The 24,905-nt window shown below is 41.7% G+C and overlaps 2 protein-coding genes across 4 annotated transcripts in view; one reads left to right on the top strand and one right to left on the bottom strand.

Moving 5' to 3' along the window:
- LOC136152284 (uncharacterized) overlaps positions 1-24,905 on the bottom strand; it is a 130,443-nt gene that overhangs the window by 42,493 nt on the left and 63,045 nt on the right. The window lies entirely within an intron of this gene.
- The window catches only part of LOC136152281 (cytochrome P450 4X1-like), a 49,727-nt gene continuing 29,069 nt past the window's right edge, over positions 4,248-24,905 (top strand). Inside the window, exons 1-4 of the mRNA XM_065913532.1 lie at positions 4,248-4,424; positions 21,823-21,964; positions 23,169-23,213; positions 24,634-24,761. Of these exons, the coding sequence (XP_065769604.1) occupies positions 4,248-4,424; positions 21,823-21,964; positions 23,169-23,213; positions 24,634-24,761 (492 nt within the window). The remainder of the gene's footprint in view (positions 4,425-21,822; positions 21,965-23,168; positions 23,214-24,633; positions 24,762-24,905) is intronic.

The raw sequence follows: 24,905 nt of genomic DNA, 5'->3' as shown, positions 1-24,905 counted from the left end.
ATGAGCACAAGACACACAGGACAAGGATTGGGGGGTGTCAGGGAAGAGGGACATTAGGGAATATAAATTCTTCTTGCTTTGTCTATCTCAAGAATAGAAACATAAGGATCATCCTAGATTTCTTCCCTAGATTTCTACCCTACACATCCAGTCAGTTACCAATCCCCATAAAAAAATACATCAGTATTTCTCCCACTCATTCTGCCTCTCTGTCCCATGATACTGGCAGTCCAGGCCATTTTCACATCTTACCTGAACATAACAATAGCATTTGAATTGTTCTCCTAGTTCAGGTCCTATATCCCTCTATTTTTGTGGTTTAGTCCCTAAGTTGTGTCCAACTCTCACAGCCTCATGGACTAGAGCCCACCAGACTCCTTTCTATAGGACTTCCCAGGCAAGAGCACAGGAGTGGGTTGCCATTTCCTTCTCCAGGGCATCTTCTTGACCCAGGGATCTAACCTGCGTCTCTTGTGTCTCCTGCATTGGCAGGAGGATTCTTTACCACTGAGCCACCTGGGACACCCATATCCTTCTATATACACACATAATTTGCTCCCATAAATGTTAAGATCCTGAGGCCTGGATTCTTGGGATTGCCTCCTTACCCTCTAGTGTCCTTGGGCAAATTGCGTAATTTCTCTGTGTCCCAGTTTCTGTATACATAAAATGAGGATATGTAAACTCTAACACCAATCTCAGATTTTTAATTTGATAATTAAATAAACTACGACTTCTAAATCACTTTAGAATAGTACTTGGCACTTAGTAAGCAAACAATAGATATTTACCTGCTATTGTCATCCAAATAGTCATCAGAGTGCTCTACTATCTAACCCATGTAACTTTCCATCTTAAATCCCTTCAGTGGATTCTTATGTCCCAGGCAAAGCCTGAAGTCCTTACTTACTTGGACCTGCCAAGCATCATCATCTGTGTTGCTGGGGGCTTTTTCAATGACCACTGTCCCCTGTACTGCAGGTGAGGAAATTTAATTCAGTGGCTATTTGCATAAGAATGCCAATAGAAGGAAGGGACTGCTCCCCCAAAAAGGGATTTTTGAGTGCCAGTAAGTATGGAAAGCTAGTCTTTAGCCAGAACAAATTTCTAAATTTCTCTACTTCCCCACTGTTGGAGTGAATGGTAGATCTTCACTCTCAGCTGAAGGTAGACAGAACACAGGCAACATCATAAGGAAAGTTCTTCCTACATGAAATGGAGGTTGTGGAAAAGCCACCTCTTCCAACCTACTGGGCTGGGGAAAGAATGGTCAGGAAGTCAGTGGTCGGGAGAGTAACTAATTTCTCTCATCTAGGCTAAGATGGAGGGAAGGCAAGTTTTGGATAGATGACAGAAAAGTTGATAGCACAAGAGTTCCTTTTTGGGAGGAAGCAGAATGAAACTGGCAGTGAAGGAGAAAGAAGGCCTGAGCTAGCACCCTCATGCCTCTTAGGGTATATTGGTAAAAAGCCCAAAGTTCCTTTGTTCTGCAAGGGAGGACATGGAATGCTGAAAATAGGCTGGCCAGGTCTCAGAGAGCTAACACTTCCAGCAAGAACCTGGGTGGGACTGGGTCAGGTAAGGTGTCCTCAGGCCCTGACCCTGCTGAGAGAACTAACTAGAAGTTCACCAACCCAAGGACCAGACCAGACTAGATCTCACAAAGCTGAGAATACCCAGGACCTAGGTATGAATCTGAGGTCTTCAGCCAGACTACTACGATGCAGTTTTATGAAGGCCACCATACACTTACCATGATCTAGGGAAAGAGCAGAGCACAGAGAAAGAATCGGAAAAATTAAAATGCCATGAATCTCTCAGGAGAGATTGTAAACCAGCAGATTCTGATACACTGTTAAATAGCAGTTTCTGGTTGAGAGATAGAGATAGGCGGGAGGTGGTAAGGTCTGAGAAGAGGTAACTGAAACACTTCATGTGTGGTGCACAGTGGATCTGAGGGGCCGGCACTTGGTCCAGGTGAAATTGTCTTCATTGGAGTCTGTCCTGCCGTTACCTTGCCAAGTAAAACCTGGCTCCAGAGACAGGGGTGAGAGCCTGAGGAGTGGGTGGTACCTAGGAGAGGGGAGTAGGGAGTTGCAGCAGAGACTGGGTTTATTTTTCTGGGCTGTGTGTCCAACACCTTACATTTGCCTGTTTTAGCATAAATAAATGGATGTATAAAAGAAGGCTAGATGTGAGGGACAGCAGCTTGAGAAATTAGGTCTCTTGAATCCTAGTTTACCACCTGATGGTTTTGCTGTTGTCGTTGTGTTAATCGCCCAGTTGTGTCTGACTCTTTGTGACCCCATGGATTGTAGCCCACCAGGCACTTCTCTCCATGGGATTTCCCAAGCAAGAATACTGGAGAGAGTTGCCATTTCCTTCTCCAGGGCATCTTCCCAAACCAGGGATCGAACCTGCCTCTCCTACATTGGCAGGTGGATTCTTTACCACTGAACCACCAGTGAGGCCCATATCTGATGATTAATAAGTACTGTTGCTGCTGCTGCTGCTAAGTTGCGTCAGTCGTGTCCGACTCTGGGCGACCCCATAGACGGAAGCCCACCAGGCTCCCCCGTCCCTGGGATTCTCCAGGCAAGAAAATGCATAATTTTCTAATTTTATTATACTTTACTATTATCTATGCTCTTGAGATTATTAATAATTAGGTCTCTTAAAAGTGAAAGAGGAGAGTGAAAAAGTTGGCTTAAGACTCAAAATTCAGAAAACTGAGATCATGGCATCTGGTCCTATCACTTCATGAAAAAAAAATGTGGAAACAATGACAGACTATTTTGGGGGGCTCCAAAATCACTGCAGCCATGAAATTAAAAGACACTTGCTCCTTGGAAGAAAAGTTATGACCAACCTAGACAGCATATTAAAAAGAAGAGACGTTACTTTTCCAACAAATGTCTGTCTAGTCAAAGCTTCGGTTTTTCCACTAGTCATGTATGGATGTGAGAGTTGGACTAAAAAGAAAGCTGAGCACCAAAGAATTGATGCTTTTGAACTGTGGTGTTGGAGAAGACTCTTGAGAGTTCCTTGGACAGCAAGGAGATCTAACCAGTCCATCCTAAAGGAAGTCAGTCCTGAATATTCATTGGAAGGACTGATGCTGAAGCTGAAACTCCAATCTTCTGGCCACCTGATGCAAAGAACTGACTCATTGGAAAAGACCCTGATGCTGGGAAAGACTGAAGGTGGGAGGAGAAGGGGACGACAAAGGATGAGATGGTTGGATGGCATCACTGACTCAGTGGACATGAGTTTGAGTAAGCTCTGGGAGTTGGTGATGGACAGGGAGGCCTGGCGTGCTGCGATTCATGGGGTCGCAAAGAGTCAGACACGACTGAGTGACTGAACTGAACTGATGTCTCTTGTATCCTGGGCTGGCATCATGGGCCTGAGATCTAAGCCCTGTACTCAAAAGGGTGTGTGCTAGGTTTAATGCTCTGTTGTCATCATCTTGAAATTTTTAATAAGTTTTAACAAGGAACCCCACATTTTCTTCTTGCACCTGGATCCACAAATCCTGGAACTGGCCCCGGCTGAATCTGTGTGGTGGAAATACTATATGATGGTAGCAACTTTGCATCTCTTCCCAACTCAGTGTTCAGGGTCCTCTGCTGGCAGACTTGAAATAAGACTTGCTGGACACTGGCAAGCACAAGTAATCAGAGTGAGAACCAGCTGTAAGACATTACTGGCACACCACTGGACAGGGTACCTATATAAGGTTAATAATCCTACTCACGCATTACCAGCCCCCAGACTCTTGTGGGTTTTGACAGCATTTCAGGGGGGAACAAGTTCTTTTTTTCAGCGCAGTTTACAACCGCTTTGTGGCAAAGAAGAAAACCAACGACGTTAGCTTTGGCATTATTTCAAAACCTAAAATTCAGATCTTCTGTCAGTGAAAACTGTCACACATGAACTATGACACTCCAAGAGAAGTCGTCCTGAATACAGGTTTGCATCCATTGATAAAGGGCAAGAAATCGGGAACTCGAGCCTCCTTCCTCCAGCCAAGCGGGAACTGCCCCTCTCACCGCTTCCTCCGCACCCTTGGCGGTGAGAGGAGGAAGCGGGGGAGAGGGAGCGGGGATCTTGCCTGAGGGCACAGAGAAACAGTGGGCGGGCTTTGCCCTGGAGTGAGTGGGTGGATCCTCCCCCAAGAGCCGGCTACACAAAGCTCCTGGCCGGCAAGGCGATCCTCGTAACACAGAGCGATGGCGTCCTCCTGGATGGAGTCCTCCTGGCTTGAGACGCACTGGGCAAGGCCCTTTCACCTGACGTTGGTGTTCTGCTTGGCCCTAGGGTTGTTGCAGGCCATCAGGCTCTACCTGCAGAGGCAGAGGCTGCTTCGGGACCTGCGTCCCTTCCCCTCGCCCCCCACTCACTGGCTCTACGGGCATCAAAAGGTAGACACATACGAGGGAGGGGTGAAGGAGGATGCTGGAAACCCGGTCGCGCAGAGAAGCCGCTACTTCCTCATTTTCCTCCCATCCCTCAGTCCTGCACCGACCTCTCCTGCCCAGCCTGTGGCTCCCGGCACTTACATTACTCCATGAAACACCCTAGAGCCACCAGAAGGGATATTTAGGGGGTGGGAGTAGGAGGGGGGATATTTAAAGAGACAATATGGAGAAAGAAAGCTGTGGTGTAATTCAGGTCTGTCTAAATTGCTTCGCTCATCTCTTGCACTTATGTATGCGTTTTAAAAAGACTTCCACATAATTGCTACAAAATAGTCTTGTTATCCTAAACAACATGGTTATTTTTTTTTTCTTTATTTTTGGCTGTGCTGGGTCTTCATTGATGTGCATAGGCTTTTTCTATTTGCAGTGAGCAGGGGCTAATCTCTAGCTGTACCCAGCACGGACTTCTGATTGCGGTGACTTTTCTTGTCAGAGACCATGAGCTCTAGGGCCGGGGCGGGGGGATTCAGTAGTTGCTGCCTGTGGGCCAGTAGTTGTGGCACGGGGTCTCAGGTGCCCCGCAGCTAGTGAAATCTTCCCAGACCAGGGACCAAACCCTTGTCCCCTGCATTAGCACATAGATTCCCAATCATATCACATCATCCGTATCGTAGCATGTGTCAGAGTTTCCTTCCTTTTTAAGGCTGAATAATATCCCAGTGTATGTATATATCACATTTTCTTTATCCATTCATTCGTTGATGGACACTTGGGTTGTTTCCACATTTTAGCAGTTGTGAACATGAGTGTACAAATATCTCTTTGAGACCTTGCTTTCAATTCTTTTGGGTAAATGTGCAGAAATGGAATTCCTAGATCGTATGGTAATTCTATTTGTAGCTTTTTGAGGAACCACTGTACTGTTTTCCACAGTGGCAATACCATTTACATTTTCACCAGAAGTACACAGGAGTTCCAGTTTTTCAACATTCTTGCTGAAATTTGTTTATTTTCTGTTCTTTTTTTGAATGGCAGCCATCTTAATGGATGTGAGGTAGTATCTCAAAATTTTGGTTTGCATTTCCCTAATGATAAAGCTGAGCGCCGAAAATTTGATGCTTTTGAACTGTGGTGTTGGAGAAGACTCTTGAGAGTCCCTTGGACTGCAAGGAGATCCAACCAGTCCATCCTAAAGGAGATCAGTCCTAGGTGTTCATTGGAAGGACTGATGCTGAAGCTGAAGCTCCAAAACTTTGGCCACCTCATTGGAAGAGTTGACTCATTGGAAAAGACCCTGATGCTGGGAGGGATTGGGGACAGGAGGAGAAGGGGACGACAGAGGATGAGATGGCTGGATGGCATCACCGACTCGATGGGCATGAGTTTGAGTAAACTCCAGGAGTTGGTGATGGACAGGGAGGCCTGGCTTGCTGCGATTCATAGGGTCGCAATGAGTTGGACACGGCTGAGCAACTCAACTGAACTGAATGATCAGTGATCCGGAACTGATATATCACTGAACATCTTTTCATGTACTTATTTCCATTTGTATATCTTACTTGGAGAAATGTCTATTTAACTCTTTTGTTCTTTTGTAACTTAAAAAATTTTACTGAATGGAAGATTCTTTAAATTCTATAGTGCTTTACAATTTTCAGAAGTTACATACATATCATTTTATGTAATCCATTGTTGTTGTTCAGTTACCCAGTCGTGTCTGACTCTTTGCAACACCATGGACTGCAACACACCAGGCCTCTCTGTCCCTCACTATCTCCAAAGTTTGCCCAAGTTCATGTCCATTGCATTGGTGATGCAATCCAGTCATCTTACCCTCTGATGCCATCTTCTCCTTCTGCCCTCAATCTTTCACATCAGGGACTTTTCCAATAAGTCAGCTGTTCACAGCAAATGAACAAAATACTGGAGTTTCAGCTTCAGCATCCTTCCAATGAGTATTCAGGGTTGATTTCCCTTAAGATTGACTGGTTTGATCTCCTTGCTGTCCAATGGGCTCACAGGAGTCTTCTCCAGCGCCATAGTTCAAAGGCTTTAATTCTTTAGCACTCCGTCTTCTTTATAGTCCAGCTCTCACAACTGTACATGACCAGTGGGAAGACCATAGACTTGACTATAAAGGACCTTTCTCGGCAGAGTCATGTCTCTGCTTTTCAACACACTGTCTAGGTCTGTCATAGCTTTCTTTCCAAGAAGCAAACATCTTCTGATTTCATGGCTGCAGTCACCATCCTCAGTGATTTGAGAGCCCAAGAAGAGGAAATCTGTCACTACTTCTACCGTTTCCCCTTCTATTTACCATGAGTTAATGGGTCAGGGGCCATGATCTTAGGTGTTTTTTTTAATATTTAGTTTTCAGCTGGCTCTTTTTTACTCTCATCCCTCTCTCTCATCAAGAGGTTCTTTAGTTCCTCTTCTCTTTCTGACATTAGAGTGGTATCATTCGTATATCTGAAGTTGCTGATGTTTCTCCCGCCTATCTTGATTCCAGCTCGTAACTCATCCAATCCAACATTTCTCATGATGTGCTCAGCATGTAGATTAAACAAACAGGGTGACAGCAGACAGCCCTGTTGTATTCCTTTCTCAATCTTGAACCAATCAATTGTTTCATACAGGTTTGCTTTTGCATACAGTTTGCTTCTTGAGCCGCATGTAGGTTTCTCAGGAGACAGGTAAGATGGTCTGGTATTCCAATCTCTTTAAGAGCTTCCCACAGTTTATTATGATCCACACAGTCAAAGGCTCTGGGATAGTCAATGAAACAGAGGTAGATTTTTTTTTTTTTTTTTGAATTCCCTAGCGTTCTCTATGATCCAGAAATGTTGGCAATTTGATCTCTGGTTCCTCTTCCTTTTCTAAATCCACCTTGGACATCTGGAAGTTTTTGGTTTGCATAATCCTGAAGCCTAGCATACCAGATTTTAAGCATGACCTTACTAGCATGGGAGGTGAGTGTAATTGTCTGATGGGTAGCACATTCTTTAGTCCCAATTCTTGGGAATTGGAATGAGGATTGACCTTTTCCAGTCCTGTGGCCACTGCTGGGTCTTCCAGATTTGCTGACATATTGAATATAACCCCTTGATGGCATCATCCCTTAGGGTTTTGAATAGTTCTGCTGGAATTCCATTGCATCCACTAGCTTTATTAACAGCAGAGCTTCCTAAGGCCCACTTGACTTTACTGTCCAGGATGACTGGCTCTGGGTGGCTGACCATACCATTGTAGTCATCCAGTTCATCAGCATCTTTTTTATACAGTTCTTCTGTGTATTCTTTCCACCTCTTCTTGATCTCTTCAGCATCTCTAAATTCTCTACCACCTCTGTCCTTTATTGTGCCCATCTTTGGGCAAATGTTCCCTTGATATCTCCAAGTTTCCTGAAGAGACGTCTAGTCTTCCCCTTCTGTTGTTTTTTCTAGTTTTATACACTGTTCTTTGAAGAAGGCCTTCTTGTCTCTCCATGCTATTCTTTGGAAATCTGTATTTAATTGGATATACCTTTCCCTTTCTCCCTTGCTTTTCACATCTCTTCTTTCTTTAGCTATTTGTAAGGCCTCCTCAGATAATCACTTGGCCTTCTTGCTTTTCTTTATCTTTGAGATAGTTTTGTTCACTGCTTCCTGTACAATATTATGGACCCTCATCCATAATTCTTCAAGCACACTATTTACAAGTTCTAATCCTTTAAATCTATTCATTACCTCCACTGCATATTCATAGGGGATTTGATTTAAATCATACCTGGCTGTCCTAGTGGTTTTCCCCACTTTCTTTAGTTTAAGCCTGAATTTTGCTATGAGAAGCTGATGATCTGAGCTACAGTCAGCTCCAAATCTTGTTTTTGCTGACTGTATACAGCTTCTCCATCTCCAGCTACAAAGAGTGTAATCAATTTGATTTCAATATTAGCCATTTGGTGATGTTCATGTGTAAACTCATACCTTGTGTCATTGAGAAGGGACATTTGCTATGACCAATGCATTCTTTTCACAGAACTCAGGTATCCTTTGCCCTGCTTCATTTTGTTCTCTAAGGCCAAACTTGCCTGTTACTCCAGGTATCTCTTGACTTCCTACTTTTGCATTCCAATCGCCAATGATGAATAGAACATCTCTTTTTTTGGTGCTAGTTTTAGGAGGTCTTCTAGTTCATCATAGAACTGATCAACTTCAGCTTCTTCATCATCGTTGGTAGGGGCATAAACGTGGGTTATTGTGAAATTGATTGATTTCCCTTAGAAATGTACCCAGGTCATTCTGTCATCTTTGATGTTGCACCCAAGTACTGCATTTTGGACTCTTTTGTGGATTTGAGAGCTATTCCATTTCTTCTATGGGATTCTTCCCCACAGTAATAGATATAAAGGTCATCTGAATTAAATTCACCAATTCCCATTCATTTTAGTTCACTGATTCCTAAGATATCAATGTTTCTTCTTACCATCTCCTGATTGACCATGTCCAACTTACCTTGATTCATGGACTTAGCATTCCAGGTTCCTATGCAATACTGTTCTTTGCAGCATCAGATTTTACTTTCATCACCAGAAATATCCACAGCTGAGTGTTGTTTCCACTTTGGCACAGCCACTTCATTCTTTCTGGGGCTATTAGTAGTTCTCCTCCACTCTTCCCTGGTAGCATATTGGACACCTTCAGACCTGGAAACACTCATCTTTTGGTATTATATCTTTTTGTCCTTGTATGCAGTTTATGAAGTTCTCAATAGCGAGTAAATTGGGGTGGTTTGTCATTTCCACCTCCAATGAATCATGTTTTGTTAGAACTCTCTGCTATGACCCTTCCATCTTGGGTGGCCCTCCATGGCATGGCTCATAGCTTCATCGAGTTACATGAGCCCCCTCGCCACAACAAGGCAGTGATCCATGAAGGGGTGCTTTACAATTTTTAAATTCTGTAGTGCTTTACAATCTTCAAAAGTTTCATACATATAATTTCATATAATCCATAATAACCCTCTTTTCCTCCTACCCCTATATTTCCCACCCCCCTTCCCTCTGGCCCCTGGTAAACACTAGTTTCTTCTCTATATCTGCGAGTCTGTTTCTTTTTTGTTTTATTCACTAGTTTGTTGCATTCTTTCGAGTCCACATTTAGGCGATATCATACAATAGGCGTCTTTCTCTGACCGACTTATTTCACTTTGCGTAATGCCCTCCAAGTCCATTTGTGTTGTTGCAAATGGCAAAATTTCATCTTTTTTATGGCTGAGTCGTATTTTGTTATATATACGTACACCACGTCTTTATCCATTCATCTGTTGATGGACACAAGTTGCTTCCATACCCTAGCTGTTGTAAATAACGTTACTATGAACATCGGAGTGCACATATCTTTTTGAATTCGTATTTTGGGGATTTTTTTTGGCTATATACCCAGGAGTGGGAAAGTCATACAGTAGTTGTATTTGTAGTTTTTTGAGAAGCTTCCATACTGTTTTTCACAGTTGCTACACTAATTTACAGTTCCCACCAACAGTACGTGAGCGTACCCTGTTTGCTGTGCTGTGGTGTTCTTGGTTGCTCAGTCGTGACAGACTCTTTGTGACCCCATGGACTATAGCCCACCAGTCTACATGGTCCTGTGGCCATAGGGATTCTCCAGGCTTCGCCATATCCTTGCCAGCATTTGTTACCTGTTGTTCTTTTTGATGATAGCTATTCTGGCAGGCATGCGGTGATCTTTCATTGTGGTTTTGATTTGCATTTCTCTGATGATTAGTCATGTTGAACATCCGTGTACCTGTTGGTACACATCTGCATTTCCTCTTTGGAAAAGGGTCTATTTAGTCCTTTGTTGATTTTGAATCAGGTTGTTTTTTGTTGTTGAATTTTAGGGGTTCTCTATATATTCTGGATATTAATCCCAGATGGATGGTTTGCTAATATTGCCTCTCAGTCTTTGAGTTGCCTTTTTACTCTGTTGATACTGTCTCTTCACATACAAAAATGTTTTAATTTCATTAAGTTCCATTTGTTTATTTTTTCTCTTGTTGCTTATGCCTTTGATGTCATATCCAAGAAATTTTTGCCAGATCCAAAGTTGTGAAGCTTTAGTCCTATGTTTCCTTTTAAGAATTTTATAGTTTGAAGTCTTCTCTCAAGAGAAGACTCTTGAGAGTCCCTTGGACAGCAAGGAGATTCAACAAGTTCATCTTAAAGGAAATCAGTCCTGAATATTCATTGGAAGGACTGATGCTGAGGCTGAAACTCCAATCCTTTGGCCACCTGATGTGAAGAACTGACTCATTGGAAAAGACCCTGATGCTGGGAAAGATTGAAGGCGGGAGGAGAAGGGGACAACAGTGCATGAGATGGTTGGAAGGCATCACTGACTACAATGGACATGAGTTTGAATAAACTTCAGGATTTGGTGATGGAGAGGGAGGCCTGGCATGCTGCAGTCCGTGGGTTCACAAAGAGTTGGACACGACTGAGTGACTGGACTGAAATGAACCGAACTGAACCGAACTGAACTGAAGTTTTTGATCTATTTGGGTTTATCTTTTGTATTTTAGGTAACGGTACAACTTCATTCTGTTGCATGTGAATATCTACTTTTCCCAGCACATTTTCCCATTTAATGGTCCTGGCACCTTTGTCATAAATCATTTAGCCATATTTTGAAGGGTTTATTTCTGGACTTCCTATCCTTTTCTGTTTGTCGATATGTCTGTTTTTAAACCAGGACCATACTATTTTGATTAGTATACTTTTGTAGTGAAATTTGAAACCAAAAAGCATGAGTCAGCTTTGTTCCTATTGAAGATTGTTTGGGTCATTCACAATCCTTTGTTATCCCACATGAGTTTTAGAATGAATTTTCTAGAATTTTTCTATTTCTGCAAAAACATCACTGGGATCTTGATAGGGATTGCATTGAATCTGTAGATTGCTTTGGGTAGTATTCACATCTTAAATCTTCCAATCCATGAACACGAGATGTGTTTTACCTCAGTTCAATTCAGTTGCTCAGTCGTGTCCTACTTTTTGCGACCCCATGGACTGCAGCACACCAGGCTTTTCTGTCCATCACCAACTCCCGGGGCTTGTTCAAGCTCATGTCCATCAAGTCAGTGATGCCGTCCAACTATCTCATCCTCTGTGTCCCCTTCCCCTCCTGTCTTCAATCTTTCCCAGCATCAAGGTCTTTTCAAATGAGTCATCTCTTTGCATCAGGTGGCCAAAGGATTGGAGTTTCATCTTTAGCATCAGTCCTTCCATTGAATATTCAGCACTGATTGACTGATTGACTGGTTCGACCTCCTTGCAGTCTAAAGGACTCTCAAGAGTCTTTTCCAACATCACAGTTCAAAAGCATCAATTCTTCAGCACTCAGCTTTCTTTATAGTCCAACTCTCACATCCATACATGACTACTGGAAAAACCATAGCTTTGACTAGATAGATCTTTGTTGGCAAAGTAATGTCTCTACTTCTTAATATGCTGTCTAGGTTGGTCATAGCTTTTCTTCCAAGGAGCAAGCATCTTTTAATTTCATGGCTGCAGTCACCATCTGCTGCAATTTTGGAGCCCAAGAAAATTGGGTCTCTCACTGTTTCCACTGTTTCCCCATCTATTTGTCATGAAGTAATGGGACCAGATGCCATGATCTTAGTTTTCTGAATGTTGAGTTTTAAGTCAGCTTTTCCACTCTTCCCTTTCACTTTCATCAGGAGGCTCTTTATGCCTTTTAAAATTTCTTTCAACATGATTTATAATTTTCACTGAATAAGTCTTTCACTTTTGTTTGGAAATACATAATTCCAATACTTGGAAAGAAGGAGGCTTCACTTCCTAAGTTATTAAGTTTTCTTTGATAGTCAAACACCAAAGCAGCCTCAAATGCCCAGGGGATAACCCTTATGTTAATAAATGCAAGTGCTAATTATGGTATATATTAAGGTGGTAAGGATGAAAAATTAGGGACAGGACATTAACAGTGAATATTACAATTTCTTCAACACATCCCTCACCTCTCTCAATTTCTCTTTTCTTTCTTTCTGGATAGATCAAGAAAAGTAGGAGTTCTGGAGCTCCTATTGGTTGTATATAAACCTTCTAGATCTATTTTTTTAAACCTTTTCTTCTTGATTTTATCTTCTTAGAATTTCTACTAAAACATTGAAAAATATTTTACTGTCATAATTTTGATTTCCAAGAGCTCTATCTTATTCTCCATCTACTTTTGCATCAGTTATCTTATGATACATTTTTTAAAAACTCCCTAAGGGACTTCCCTGGTGGCCCAGAGGTTGGGAATCTGCCTGCCAATGCAGGGGACATGGGTTCTGTTCCTGGTCCAGGAAGAATATTCATGCTCTGGGACAACTTAGCACGTGTGCCACAACTACTGAACCTGCACTCTAGAGCCCATGAGCCACAACTGCTGAAGCCTGTGTACCCTACGGCCTGTGTTCTGCAACACAGAAGCCACAGTAATGAGAAGCCTGTGATCCACAATAAAAAGTAGCCCCTGCTTGCTGCAACTAGAGAAAAGCCACACACAGCGATGAAGACATAGTGCAGCCAAAAATAAATTAATTAATTTAAAAAACACTCTAAAGCTAAAGCTTTGTGGCTTAAGATGACAGCCAGCTATTTAGTTCATGATTCTGTGGGTCAGCAATTTGAGCTAGACTAGGCTATGAGGTTCTGCTCTCATGGCCAGTCTCAATTGACTTCAGTTTGGCTCACTGATGCTATTGCAGTCAGCTACTGGGACAGATAAAGGCTGACTGTCATCTTGGGTGCCTTCATTCTCTTCCATCTGGTTTATTATCCTTCAGCTGGTTAGCCTAGCTTTACCCATGTGGTATCAAGGTCTCGAGAATAGCAAGAGAGCAAGTCTCAAAGTGCAGGTGCTTTTTAAGTCTCTGCGTCATGTTTGCTACTCTCCCGAAGCAAGACACATGGCCAAATCAGTATGAGAGAACTGACAATCAAAGTACTGAATTCAGGGAGGCTTTAACAAATTGAGGCCACTACTACAGTCAATTTAACACATTCCACTTTGTTACAGAATCCTGGTGCTGAAATACTATATCTTTTTCTGAAGTATTAACTTTTTCAGGTTTTTTTTTTTTTTTTTTCCTGTTGTGTATTAGTTATCTACTATAGTCTAGCAAATTACCTTCAAGCTTAGCAACTGAAAACAACACACGGTTTTATCTCACACAATCTGTGAAGTTTGTGAGAATCTCTCTGTGAGAGACTCAGGATCTCTTCCAAGGTTGCATGGGATTGGCTGGGGCTGTAGTCATCTCAAGGCTCCACTGGGGCTAGGGAATCCACTCTTAAGTTCATTTACAGAGTTGTTGACAGGCCACAGTTTCTCATTGGCTATTAGCCAGAGGCGTCAGTTCTTTCCCACACGGACCTTTCCATGAGGCTGCTCACAACCAGGGTGACCAACTCATTCCAGGTTTCCTGGTTGACTCCTGATTTTAGTTCTGAAGGTTTTGCATCTGGGAACCCATTCAGTCAGGCAAGCTGGAAAGATTAGTCACCCTGCTCTCAACATGGCCAATTGTTTCCCTCAGAGTAAGATATGAGAGAGCAAAAGTGAGAAATAGAGAATCTAAGATGGAAACTGCAGTCTTTTATAACCTAATCTTGAAACATTTATTCCATCATTTCTACTGTAAGCAATCAGTCACATTGACAAATGTGTGTACAGTGTGTGAAGGGACAATATAAAGAGATGGGAGATGATTGGAGGCCATGTTGGAGGCTGGCTACCACAGGCTGTTAGTTTTGCTTTATGCCTTTCTTGGAGGCTATCTCCAAAAATGAGAGATGGTCTTTAGCTGTCATTTCATTTTCTAGAGTGAGGCTCTAAGGATGTTTGAAGTCTTGTGTACATGGCAAGAACTTTCCCTGAGAGCAAATCTGTTGGAGGACTCAACCTGTCAGTATCTATTTGTTCATTTTTCAGTTTCTTGGAGATGAACCTGCTTTTCTGTTACTAAGATTGCCAGGACTCCTGGCATTCTAGGAGCAGAAAAAGGAAGGGAGTTGGGAAGCTAATCATTTGTTATGCAGTCTTTCACTGAATCTCTCTATTTTTAGTCCACTGATTCATCCCTGCCCTCCACAGTGTCTGGTTTCTACAAGTCTTAGAGTCTCTCTGTTTTCGTTTTTCTAGAAAATAAAAACTCTGATCTGTTGTGGAAACTGAGAGGGTGTTGTATGGGGAGAAGGCAGAGATTTGGGATTGAAACAGCCTTTAAGTTATTGCTTTATATCTAGATTTTTTTTTTAATTTAACCTGATTAACTTTTTCTAAACCTTTCATCCTCAACTTCCATTTCCTTTGTTTCTCATTAGAGCTTAATTTTCACCTCTACACCTTCCACAAACCAGAATTGAGAAGGAGCTGTCAATCAGAAATTAGGAAAACTAAAAATGGCCCAAGAGATGTGTTCTATCAGTTATTAACAATGATATATTAACATAGTACTTCTCAAAGCATTTGTGGTGAAGAGCCATTTTTTTCTAATCTGTTGTAGACAATTGTTTTCATTTAAAAAAAAAAAAAAGTAAGATATTTCAGCAATGTTAAATTGCTATAAAAATTTGTAAGTGCTATGCTCAGTTTCTGTAATTAACTCATCATGGACTGGTTTATGGATCACACTTTGAGTAGCATTGTGGTAAAGTCTTCCAGTCTCATTGTGAACTTCTTTATTTCTCATTTTAGTTCTAATGTCCTTTTTTGTTTTATCCATTTTCAAGCTATAACATAGTGTGCATACAGGTTTTGAATTATTGTATCTTCTGGTAGACTAATCCTTTTCATATAAGAATTGTTCCTTTTTATATCTAGTAAGACTTCTTGCCTTAAATTTTACTGTATCTAATACTAGTGTAACTATGCAAACTTTTTTCCTAGTATTGAAATGGTACTTTTGTAATCCTTTGTTTTTAACTTTTTGGACTTTTTACCTTGTGTCTTTTGTCAGTAGTATAGTTAGGCTTTTAAAAAATATAATCTGAAACTTTTTGTCTTTTACTTGAAATAATGAGGTTATTTACATGTAATATAATTACTGATGTTTTATTGACTTTTTCAGAAGATAAACTTATTAGATATTTAAAAAGAACTGAGACCATGTCTGACACTTTGTAAGTGCTATGTAAGTGTTAAATGAAATGTAAGTTCCGTATGTTTAATTCGGTGGACTTTCTGAGGACTTCTCACCACATAGCTCTGAGAGACTGCTCCAAAAAGGTAAGCAAGGAGCCGGGGTATGGAGGTGTTCTGCAATAAAGATCACGTAGTTGGAACATCAAAAGATTACTATTAATTAAAGAAAACCAGGAGAATTCCCTGGCAATTCAGTGATTAGAACTTTGCATTTCCACTGCAAGGGGCATGGGTTCCATCCCTGGTTAGAGAAGTAAGATCTCACAAGCTGTCTGGTGTGGCCAAAATAATAATAATAATAAAAGGAAAAAAACTAAGTATCTCAACTTAAGGAGTTTAGTGCTTTTCTCTGTATGGGAAAATGCAAGAATTTGGATTCACTGAAATTATTCCTTTGATGTGTACCTTAGCTATCTACAGCTAGTATCATGTTCCTCCCCATCCTGAGTTCCCCTAGGCTTACGGTGGGGAGGCAGCAGCAGTGACTGATGGCTTGATGTCCGCAACATTCTTTGTTTGCTGATAGAGCAGGCAACATTTTTCATCCATACTCCCCTTCTCCCCACTAGAATATAGGATCTGTGAGAGGAGAGTCTTTGTTCACCACTATAAACCCAGTTCTTGACTCACAGTAGGTGTTCAATAGCTACTTTGTTGCTGGAGAGGATATAGAGAAAAGGGAACCCACCTACACTGCTGGTGAGAACATTAGTTGCTGCAGTCACTATGGAAAACAATATTGGGGTTCGGAGCGCTGACAGGGGAAGATTCCACATGCCACAGAGCAACTGAGCCTGTGCTCTAGACCCCAGGAACTGCAACTGCTGAGCCCCTGTGCCACAACCACTGAAGCCCATATGCCTAGAACCCATGCTCCACAGCAAGAGAAGCCACGGCAACGAGAAGCCCACACACTGCAACTCGAGAGAAGCCCACACAGCAGCAAAGACCCAACACTGCCAAAATTAAATAAATAATTTTCAAAAGGCAGTATGGGGGTTCTCAAAAAAACTAAAACTAGAATTACCATAGGATCGAGCAATCCCACTCCTGGGTATATATCCGAGCGGAAGTATAATCCCAAATGATAGTGCATGCCAGTGTTCATAGTTGCAGTATTCACAATAGCCAAGACATGGAAACAATCTAACTGTTCATCAACAGATGAATGGATAAAAAATATGTGGTACATTATATAATAGGATGTTACTCAGCCACAAAAAAAAGAATGAAATAAAGGCATTTGCAGCAACACGGATGGAACGAGAGATTATCATACTGATACTGAGTCCCAGCTCAGTCTGCTCGCCACACACAGGCCAGTAAATCAGGAGGCGAGGCGCTGAGGCAAGGAGTAGTAGAAAAACTGCCCGTCCAAGAAGGTGGCAGACTAGAGTTCTAGAGCCCCATCTTATAGAGGTCTGGATACTTATCTTTTTTATAGAACAGAGATGGGGAGGAGGTGAAGAAATAAAGTAAAAAGGCCACAAGTCTTGCAAAATATCTCCTAGTTTGGCCAGCCCCAGGAGGGGATGTGTAAATTTCTTCTTTCCTGCAGCTGTTCACAGGTGGGCGGGGTTAAGTTGTTTGCCTGTGACCTCAACAAAGGCACTTTAGGTTAACATTCAGGCAGAAGGGCAGGGTTCCCTGAGACAGGTGTTATGTATGCTCGTAGCTATGGATATCATCCTTTTAGTGATTATAGTAACAAAAGCAATGGAAAGCAAAGGTTAAAGTAAAAGAAACAGATCCAATATGGAACCAGATTTTGCTCTTCCTTGTTACAGTACTAAGTGAAGTAAGTCAAAAAGAGAAAGACAATAAAATATGATATCACTTGTATGTAGAAGCTAAAATATGACACAAATGAACCTATCTATGAAACAGAAACAGACTCAGACATAGAGAATAGACTTGTGGTTGCTATGGGGGAGGGATGAACTGGGAGTTTGGGCTTAGTGCATGCAAACCATTACATACAGAGTGGATAAGCAACAGGGTATTGCCATATAGCTCAGGGAACTATATTCAGTATCCTAAGGTAAACTATAATGGAAAAGAACAGAAAAAAGAAAGTGTATATATATATATATATATATATATATATATGTATATATATATATATATGACCACAAGTCTATTCCCTCTCTATATATAACTGAGTCACTTGGCTAAAGAGCAGAAATTAACACACCATTGTAAATCAACTATACTTTAACTTTAAAAAGCTACTTTGTTGAATGCACACATATATTAGATGCTAAATAAATTGACTCATTCAAAGATCTGTTGACTACAAAGAACCGACTAGGTAGACTGACATTTATTCAGTAGACCAGTGTGTGCCAGTCAGTGTGGAGGACCTAGTGTTTACGCAGGTAAACAAACACCCCTAGTTTATGCGGGGGTTTGTGTGTGCTTATCCTTATACATAATTCAGGGAAAGTTTGTGTAACTATGTAGTTCTTGGGCTCCATAATTCAGTGCAAGTTTGAATCCTTACTACTAGTGGCTGGCTATATAGTCTGTGAGAAACACACTCAAACCAGCCCAAAACCAAGGGATGGACTCAAGAGATATGAAGCACAGTGAAAGCAAGACTTATAATGACAGTCTTGCAAGATCGTATGTCTGGTGGGCAGGCACACCCGGGACAGTTACAGCTAACACTTATTCCCTGGCTTGCAGATCCCTCCCTGGTTCCTCATTAGGTGAGTCCTATACGGTTACAACCTTCCCAGGATTGCCCAAGTCTCAAAGGGTATTCTTTCTTCTCCCTTCCCATCCTAAGTTTACATTTTTCAACAAGGATTTTTGTTTATCCCTTCTCAAACATCCTGTTAGCTTAGGGACACTTCAGGTGTAAGCTGTTAGGCAAGACTAGCTTGCCAGTAATTTTCAAGACAAAACTCGTAGCTCTGAATGGAAAACCGTTTGTTAATAATTTTCCACCCAAGGCCAGCTACTTGATTCTGAAAATGGACCACTTCAAGTTTCGTTTCTTACACAATCTGGAAGAGATTACTTAACTTCTCTAAGGCTCAATTTCCTCATCTGTAAAATGGGATTGCAATTGTATCTGCTTTATAGGGTTCCTGATGTAAAGAGTAAAGAATATAAAACATAGAAAAGCACTAAATTCCTTAACTTAAGATATCTGGTTTTATTTAATTAACAGTAATCTCTTGAAGTTTTGACTACCTGGTCTTTGTTGTAAAAACTCCTATATATCCTGACTTCTCCTTCACCTCTTTAGAGCAGTCTCTCAGAGCTATCTGAGAGGCTGCATCCTGGGCTTAAGTCCTCAGTTTTGTCCACCATATAAAACATAATTCTCAACTTTCAGGCTGTGCATTTTTTTTTTCTGTCGACAGCATCACCTAGCTCATCATAGTGCTTGGTAAATGTTAGCTATTACTCTATCTCAGGGGACTAAGCTTTTTTTTAATATTTCTGACTATCTTTCCTAAATACATGTGATACTAATTTCAAATGTGTTTGCATTTGTGGATGAAGAAATATTAATTCATATATTACAGAATTCACAATAGCCTTCTTTCCTTTTTGTCCAGACAAGAGTTACTAAAAGTATAACCAGAAAGCATGGCTGAGGATGTCCATGACAATCTCAAATATAAAAAAATAATCCTCATATTAAGTTGCTATTTTCACCAGGGCAAATAGCTTGCCTGTTTTACATTTCTCTGCATCTCTGTGGCCTGGCACATATAATAGGCACTTAATAAATAAATACTTATCTATTTATTGTTTGCAAATGAATAAATATTTACATTCTTAGGAAACTCCATTTGCTCTGTCAGTGGGCTCTTATCACTGGCTTGATTGTGGGAACGTTAGCAAAACAGGGTCTGCAGTATTTCAGGAACTAAATTTCAGGAGTCTCAAATGTTTTCAGGGCCCTAAAGTATCCAGGGACCATTTCATGGGTTAGAGCTACTAACTGGTAACAGGAAATTGGTAGCTGAAGTTTTCCACATTTTCACAATCACACAGCGAATTCTGATTGGTCACACAAGAAGGAACTTGCCAGCTTTAAGATTTCTTTCCAGGACTTCCCTGGTGGTATGATGGCTAAGAGTCTACCTGTCAATGCAGGGGACACAATGCAGAGGAGGAGTCCCTCCTCTAGGATGATTCCACATACTGAGGGCTAACTAAGCCCGTGTGCTACAACTACTGATGTCTGCACACGCTAGAGCCCATGCTCTGCGACAAGAGAAGCCAGTGCATCATAATGAGAAGCCTGCACACTGCAACAAAGAGTAGCCCCTGCTCTCTGCAATGAGAGAAATCTTGGACATAGCCATGAAGACCCAGCACAGCCAAAAATTTAAATAAATAAATAAACATTTAAAAAAAATTTTTTTTTAAGATTTCTTGGCAAGTCAGGCCCCCCACAGTTGTGCTCAAATGCATAGCTAGGCACATCCAGACACACACAGAGGTGCCTCTCTACTCTCACACTTTATACAACAAACAGATGTGAATAGATCCTATTGTCATGGATTTAGAAGTAATTTGAGGAGCTCTAGGGTGCAGTAGCTTGAAGTAGGATCTTAGATCCTTGGTCAAGAATAGAATCTGGGTCATGGTGGTTAGAGTGTTGAATCTTTAATCACTAGACCCTGAGGGTCAGTGGGCTTAAAATGGGACCTCAGTCCTTGTCTTCTTTGAAGAAAGAATTCATCATAGACCAAAAGATAGTAAGGTGGGTAAAGTGTTTATTAGAAGCAGAGCACATGTGAAAAGAACACATGGGTGGGCTCATAGAGTCATGTTTTGGGGGTGACTTAAATTGCTTATATGAGGGCGTGGATTTTCCAGGTTTCCTCTGGCCAGTCACCTTGTAGATTTCCTCTGGCCAATCATCTTGCTTGTTGCTCTTATCTGGTCTGATTCAAGGTCCTTCAGATGTGCATGCATATCTTTTAGCCAAGATGGATTCACGCAAGAGTCTCTGCGAGGTTGGCAGGACATATTATGGATTGGTGCCTCCTCCCTTCCCTGACCCCTAAGGATCTGTTCTGCACATGTGTGGTCTAGAAGATCTCCTTGATTCCAAAAATATGTTGTCATCTTATCTTTTTGTCCCAGCAGAGCTCAGCTCCTCTCTGCCCCTATCTTTTCTCTGAAATGTCAGTAGGAGACAAGCTCAAGTGGCTCAGCCCGAGGACCACCTACTTCCCTACCTCAGAAGAACTATTTAAATAAGGCATAGTAATCTGCTTATCAAGGCAAGAATTTCATCTCTGATGGCAGTATTTGTACACTAATGTATAAATGTTGGAAGCTGAGAGTTTTGTTTTTGAGCTTGCTTCAAGACTTATACCGGAGAAGGTAATGGCAAGCCACTCCAGTACTCTTGCCTGGCAAACCCCATGGACAGAGAAGCCTGGTAGGCTGCAGTCCATGGGGTCGCTAAGAGTAGGACATGACTGAGCGACTTCACTTTCACTTTTCACTTTCCTGCATTGGAGAAGGAAATGGCAACCCACTCCAGGGTTTTTGCCTGGAGAATCCCAGGGACAGGGGAGCCTGGTGGGCTGCCATCTATGGGGTCGCACAGTGTCGGACACGACTGAAGAGACGTAGTAGCAGCAGTAGCAGCAGCAAGATTTCCACACCTATATAAATGCGCCTTCTACTATTACAAGGGAAAAAAATTGGGTTTTCTTTGCAGATGGAATTGGCAGATTTTTAGAGAGCATTTACTATTAACTCATGAGAAAAAATAAGTCATCAGTATTTATAGAAATGGAATGGTGAGCTGGATGGTGGGTCGTCTTCAATCTACTAACGTTTTTTCCTTCCCACCTAAAAACATTTTTTTCAGCTTCTGGACTCCACTCCTAATCTAAGTGTGTGATGCTGGCAGGTGAGGCAGAGTGCGTGACACTATTCACTGCACCTTCTCACTTGGGGAAACAGTTCACAATATGTATCATTCAACAGGAACATTCTCTGATGATACAATATACTATATTGAAAAGATGAATATACTGTTTCGTTAGAAAATTATACTCTAGGCTTGAAATCCCAAGGAAAGTGTGTTCACTTACCTCCAGAAAAAGCGTCAAGCCCCTCTACCTGTGGAACCTCATTCAGGACCTGAGTTCAACTTGTGTCTATAGAGGGGGATGAGTCCAGACTGACTGACTTCTTACATTTCTTTCACTTGTTCATTGCAGTTATTTAAAGATGGTAAAATCGAAAACCTTCGGAAGATTGTAGAAAAATACCCTTGTGCGTTTCCTCGCTGGGCTGGGCCCTTTCAGGCATTTTTCTATATCTATGACCCAGACTATGCAAAGACATTTCTCAGCAGAACAGGTAAGAAAAGAGATGGATCTCAGGGTCCTAATCCTCCTAGGAGTGATATGACACAACCCACAGGCAGGATTCTAAAGGAATTCTGAAGAAAAGATTGGTACTGGGCCTTTAAGAGACACTGGTGGAAGTGTGCAGAGGTTTCCCACCAATCCTGAAGTGGATTCCCACGTCCCCCTTGTCCATTGTCTTGTTCAGACTTCCATGGACCGTTTTAGGACAGTGTATCCTAAAGCCTAGAAGATACCATCAAATCTCCAGGGCCTTCCTTTCCTTTCTTGGTTTTGTGACTTCAGCATCAGTAATACTCCCCATCTCAGCCCCTTTCTTGAGTATAAAGTCTTCAGGAGAAATGTTCCCAGGGTAGATTATCTAATACCACAAAATTCAAATGTCCAGTTTTTGCTCTTCCGACTTTGTAAAGCTAATGATAGGCTCAGCTTCTTTGTGCTATTACCTCCCTTGTGTGCAAGCATGTGCTAAGTCGCCTCAGTCATGTCCGACTCTTTGCGACTCCATGAACTGTAGCCTGCCAGGCTCCTCTGTCCATGGGATTCTCCAGGAAGGAATACTAGAGTGGGTTGCCATGTTCTTCTCCAGGGGATCTTCCCAACCCAAGGATTGAACCCACCTCTCTTAAGTCTCCTGCATTGCCAGGTGTGTTCTTTACCACTAGCACCACCTGGGAAGCCCCGTTACCTCCCTTACTCTTAGTAAAACCTCATAAAAACAGCCTTTCACTGAAAACCTCCGTGTCTCCCAGTCCCACAGCTCTGATTTGTCTCATATTCATCTTGTAAAGGACAAGAACTGTAAAACACCCTCATGTTAGAGTTCAGGAGAACCCTTTTAGGGTTCTCCTTCTCCAGGTTCTGCAGGTCCCGGCTCTAATAGTTAATTTGCTTTCCAAAAAAGATGTGATATATTGTCCCAACTCCCATCCTGGACACTTTGCAACCTTTGGACAATCTCTGTTTCTGCTGGAGGAAGCAGAAACAAGGAAAGAATCTGGATTTGTGTACCTGTCTGCCTCCTGGAGCTGCTGTTGTCAGCTTCCTGAGCCAAGACAGTCAAGGGCTGTAGGGAGTGAGCCCCGGGCTCCCTTTTGCTCACTGTTTGTGCTTAGTTCAGGCAAATGAAGAGAATCTTCCCCAACTTTGGTGACTTTCCTTTAATGTTCTTTTGTTTCCTCTGCTTGACTCTGCAGATCCCAAGTCCAACTTCCTGTATAAGTTCATGATTCCAAGCGTTGGTATGTATGTGCAAGTGAAGGAGGTGACCCACTCTTTCTTGAAGCCCATTTGTATAGTAGAGCTTGCCAAGAAAACTCAAATTAGGGTTCAAAAGTACTGAGAATATGGTAGATCTATACTACAAGTTTTCTAGGGGGAAGGTCGAGAGGAAGCCCTAAGGTTAGCACAGTGCAACTTCCTAGGAATCCTCCTTGTCAATTTCTCTGCCAAAGTCTCATTTGCAAGACAGCCTGTCTGTAAATTTGTCCCATCTCTTGTCTTTAAAACTGCAGCCTTACCATTCACATTCTTCATTTTATTCTTTCTTCTCTCTTGTTTTCTCAGATCTTTCCCTTTCTTTTTGGAGTTTCTGTATTTCCATTTGCAAATCAGTAAAGTTTTGCTTCAAACTGCAGTTTGAAAATATTCCATGAGCAGACGAATTAAGTATTTTAGTTCTATAATTGGCATTTATGTTAGACAAGGAAGGAATTAAATGAGAGAATATAGGTTTTGGATTCAGAGCTACTTGAATTTGCCCTTCCCCTATCCCTACTTACTAGCTGAGTGATCTTGGGGAAGTCATCTAATTTCTCTAAGCCTCTGTTTCCTCATCTTTGAAAATGAAGATGAGAGTAACATCTCTGGGCTATTGTGAGGATTGAATGAAACACATATTTCCATTTTAGCCATTTTAGTGTTATGGCTGGCATTGTATCAGTGTTGGAACATGTATCTATTGCAAGCCTCGCATGTTATAAGCATGCAATGAATGACAGCAATTGTATATTAATAAACTTTAAGGTCCTTTTAAAGCCAAATCTTTACCTCTCTGGTAACAGAAGATTATGAGGCCTTAGGTTTGACGAGTATTTTCACTTTGTATCACTTACAGATGTGAAGTACAGACTAACACTGAAGGACAGGATAGCCGAAGACAGACTTAAGCCTCTTATCTAGTTGCTTGTGAATTTTGTGTTCAGACAGCAGTTTATGGATTGGTTTGGAATAGAGAGGAGATAAATATTTGTTGTGCCTTTACTGGGATCAAGCTAGGTGCCTTATGTATATGCCTTTATTTAATCTGCACAGTGACCCAGTGAAGTAGGTATTTATTATCACAGTTTCTCATTGAGAAAACCAAACTCCAGGGAGGTTACATGACTTAATTACTACCAGGTAGTAACTGGTGATTTCAGGGTTAGCATGCTTATCCAGCTTCAAAACTCAGGGTCTTTCTTACAGTGCTAAATACATCCATCCCAAGTGTAGGCATCAAAACTCACTTCATCCTTAATGTACGAGCACTACTTTGACATTCCACTGTGTCACCACTGTCAGTGTACCAACGGGCACTCCATGATGTCTGTGTTCCTCACCTGTCCTTCCCCATCTCACCTAATAAAATGGCATGTGGTTTTGTGCCTTTAATTTCTCAAGGAAAAGGACTAGTTAATTTGAACGGACCCAAATGGTTTCAGCACCGTCGCCTACTAACTCCTGGATTCCATTTTAATACCTTGAAATCGTTTGTTGAGGTGATGGCTCAATCTGTGAACATCATGCTGGTAAGTGAAGGGATAAAAGTGCTCTGGCATGTTGCAAAATGCTACAGTGAATGTATCAGAGATCTGTTTAGTGGGTAGTGAGAGTCAAATGGGGATGATTTCTAGAAATTAGCCAGTGTACAAGTACCCACCGAGCAATGAGTG

This window comes from Muntiacus reevesi, chromosome 1, assembly GCF_963930625.1.
Source record: "Muntiacus reevesi chromosome 1, mMunRee1.1, whole genome shotgun sequence".
Lineage (NCBI taxonomy): Eukaryota > Metazoa > Chordata > Mammalia > Artiodactyla > Cervidae > Muntiacus > Muntiacus reevesi.
This window is presented reverse-complemented; position numbering and strand designations above follow the sequence as displayed.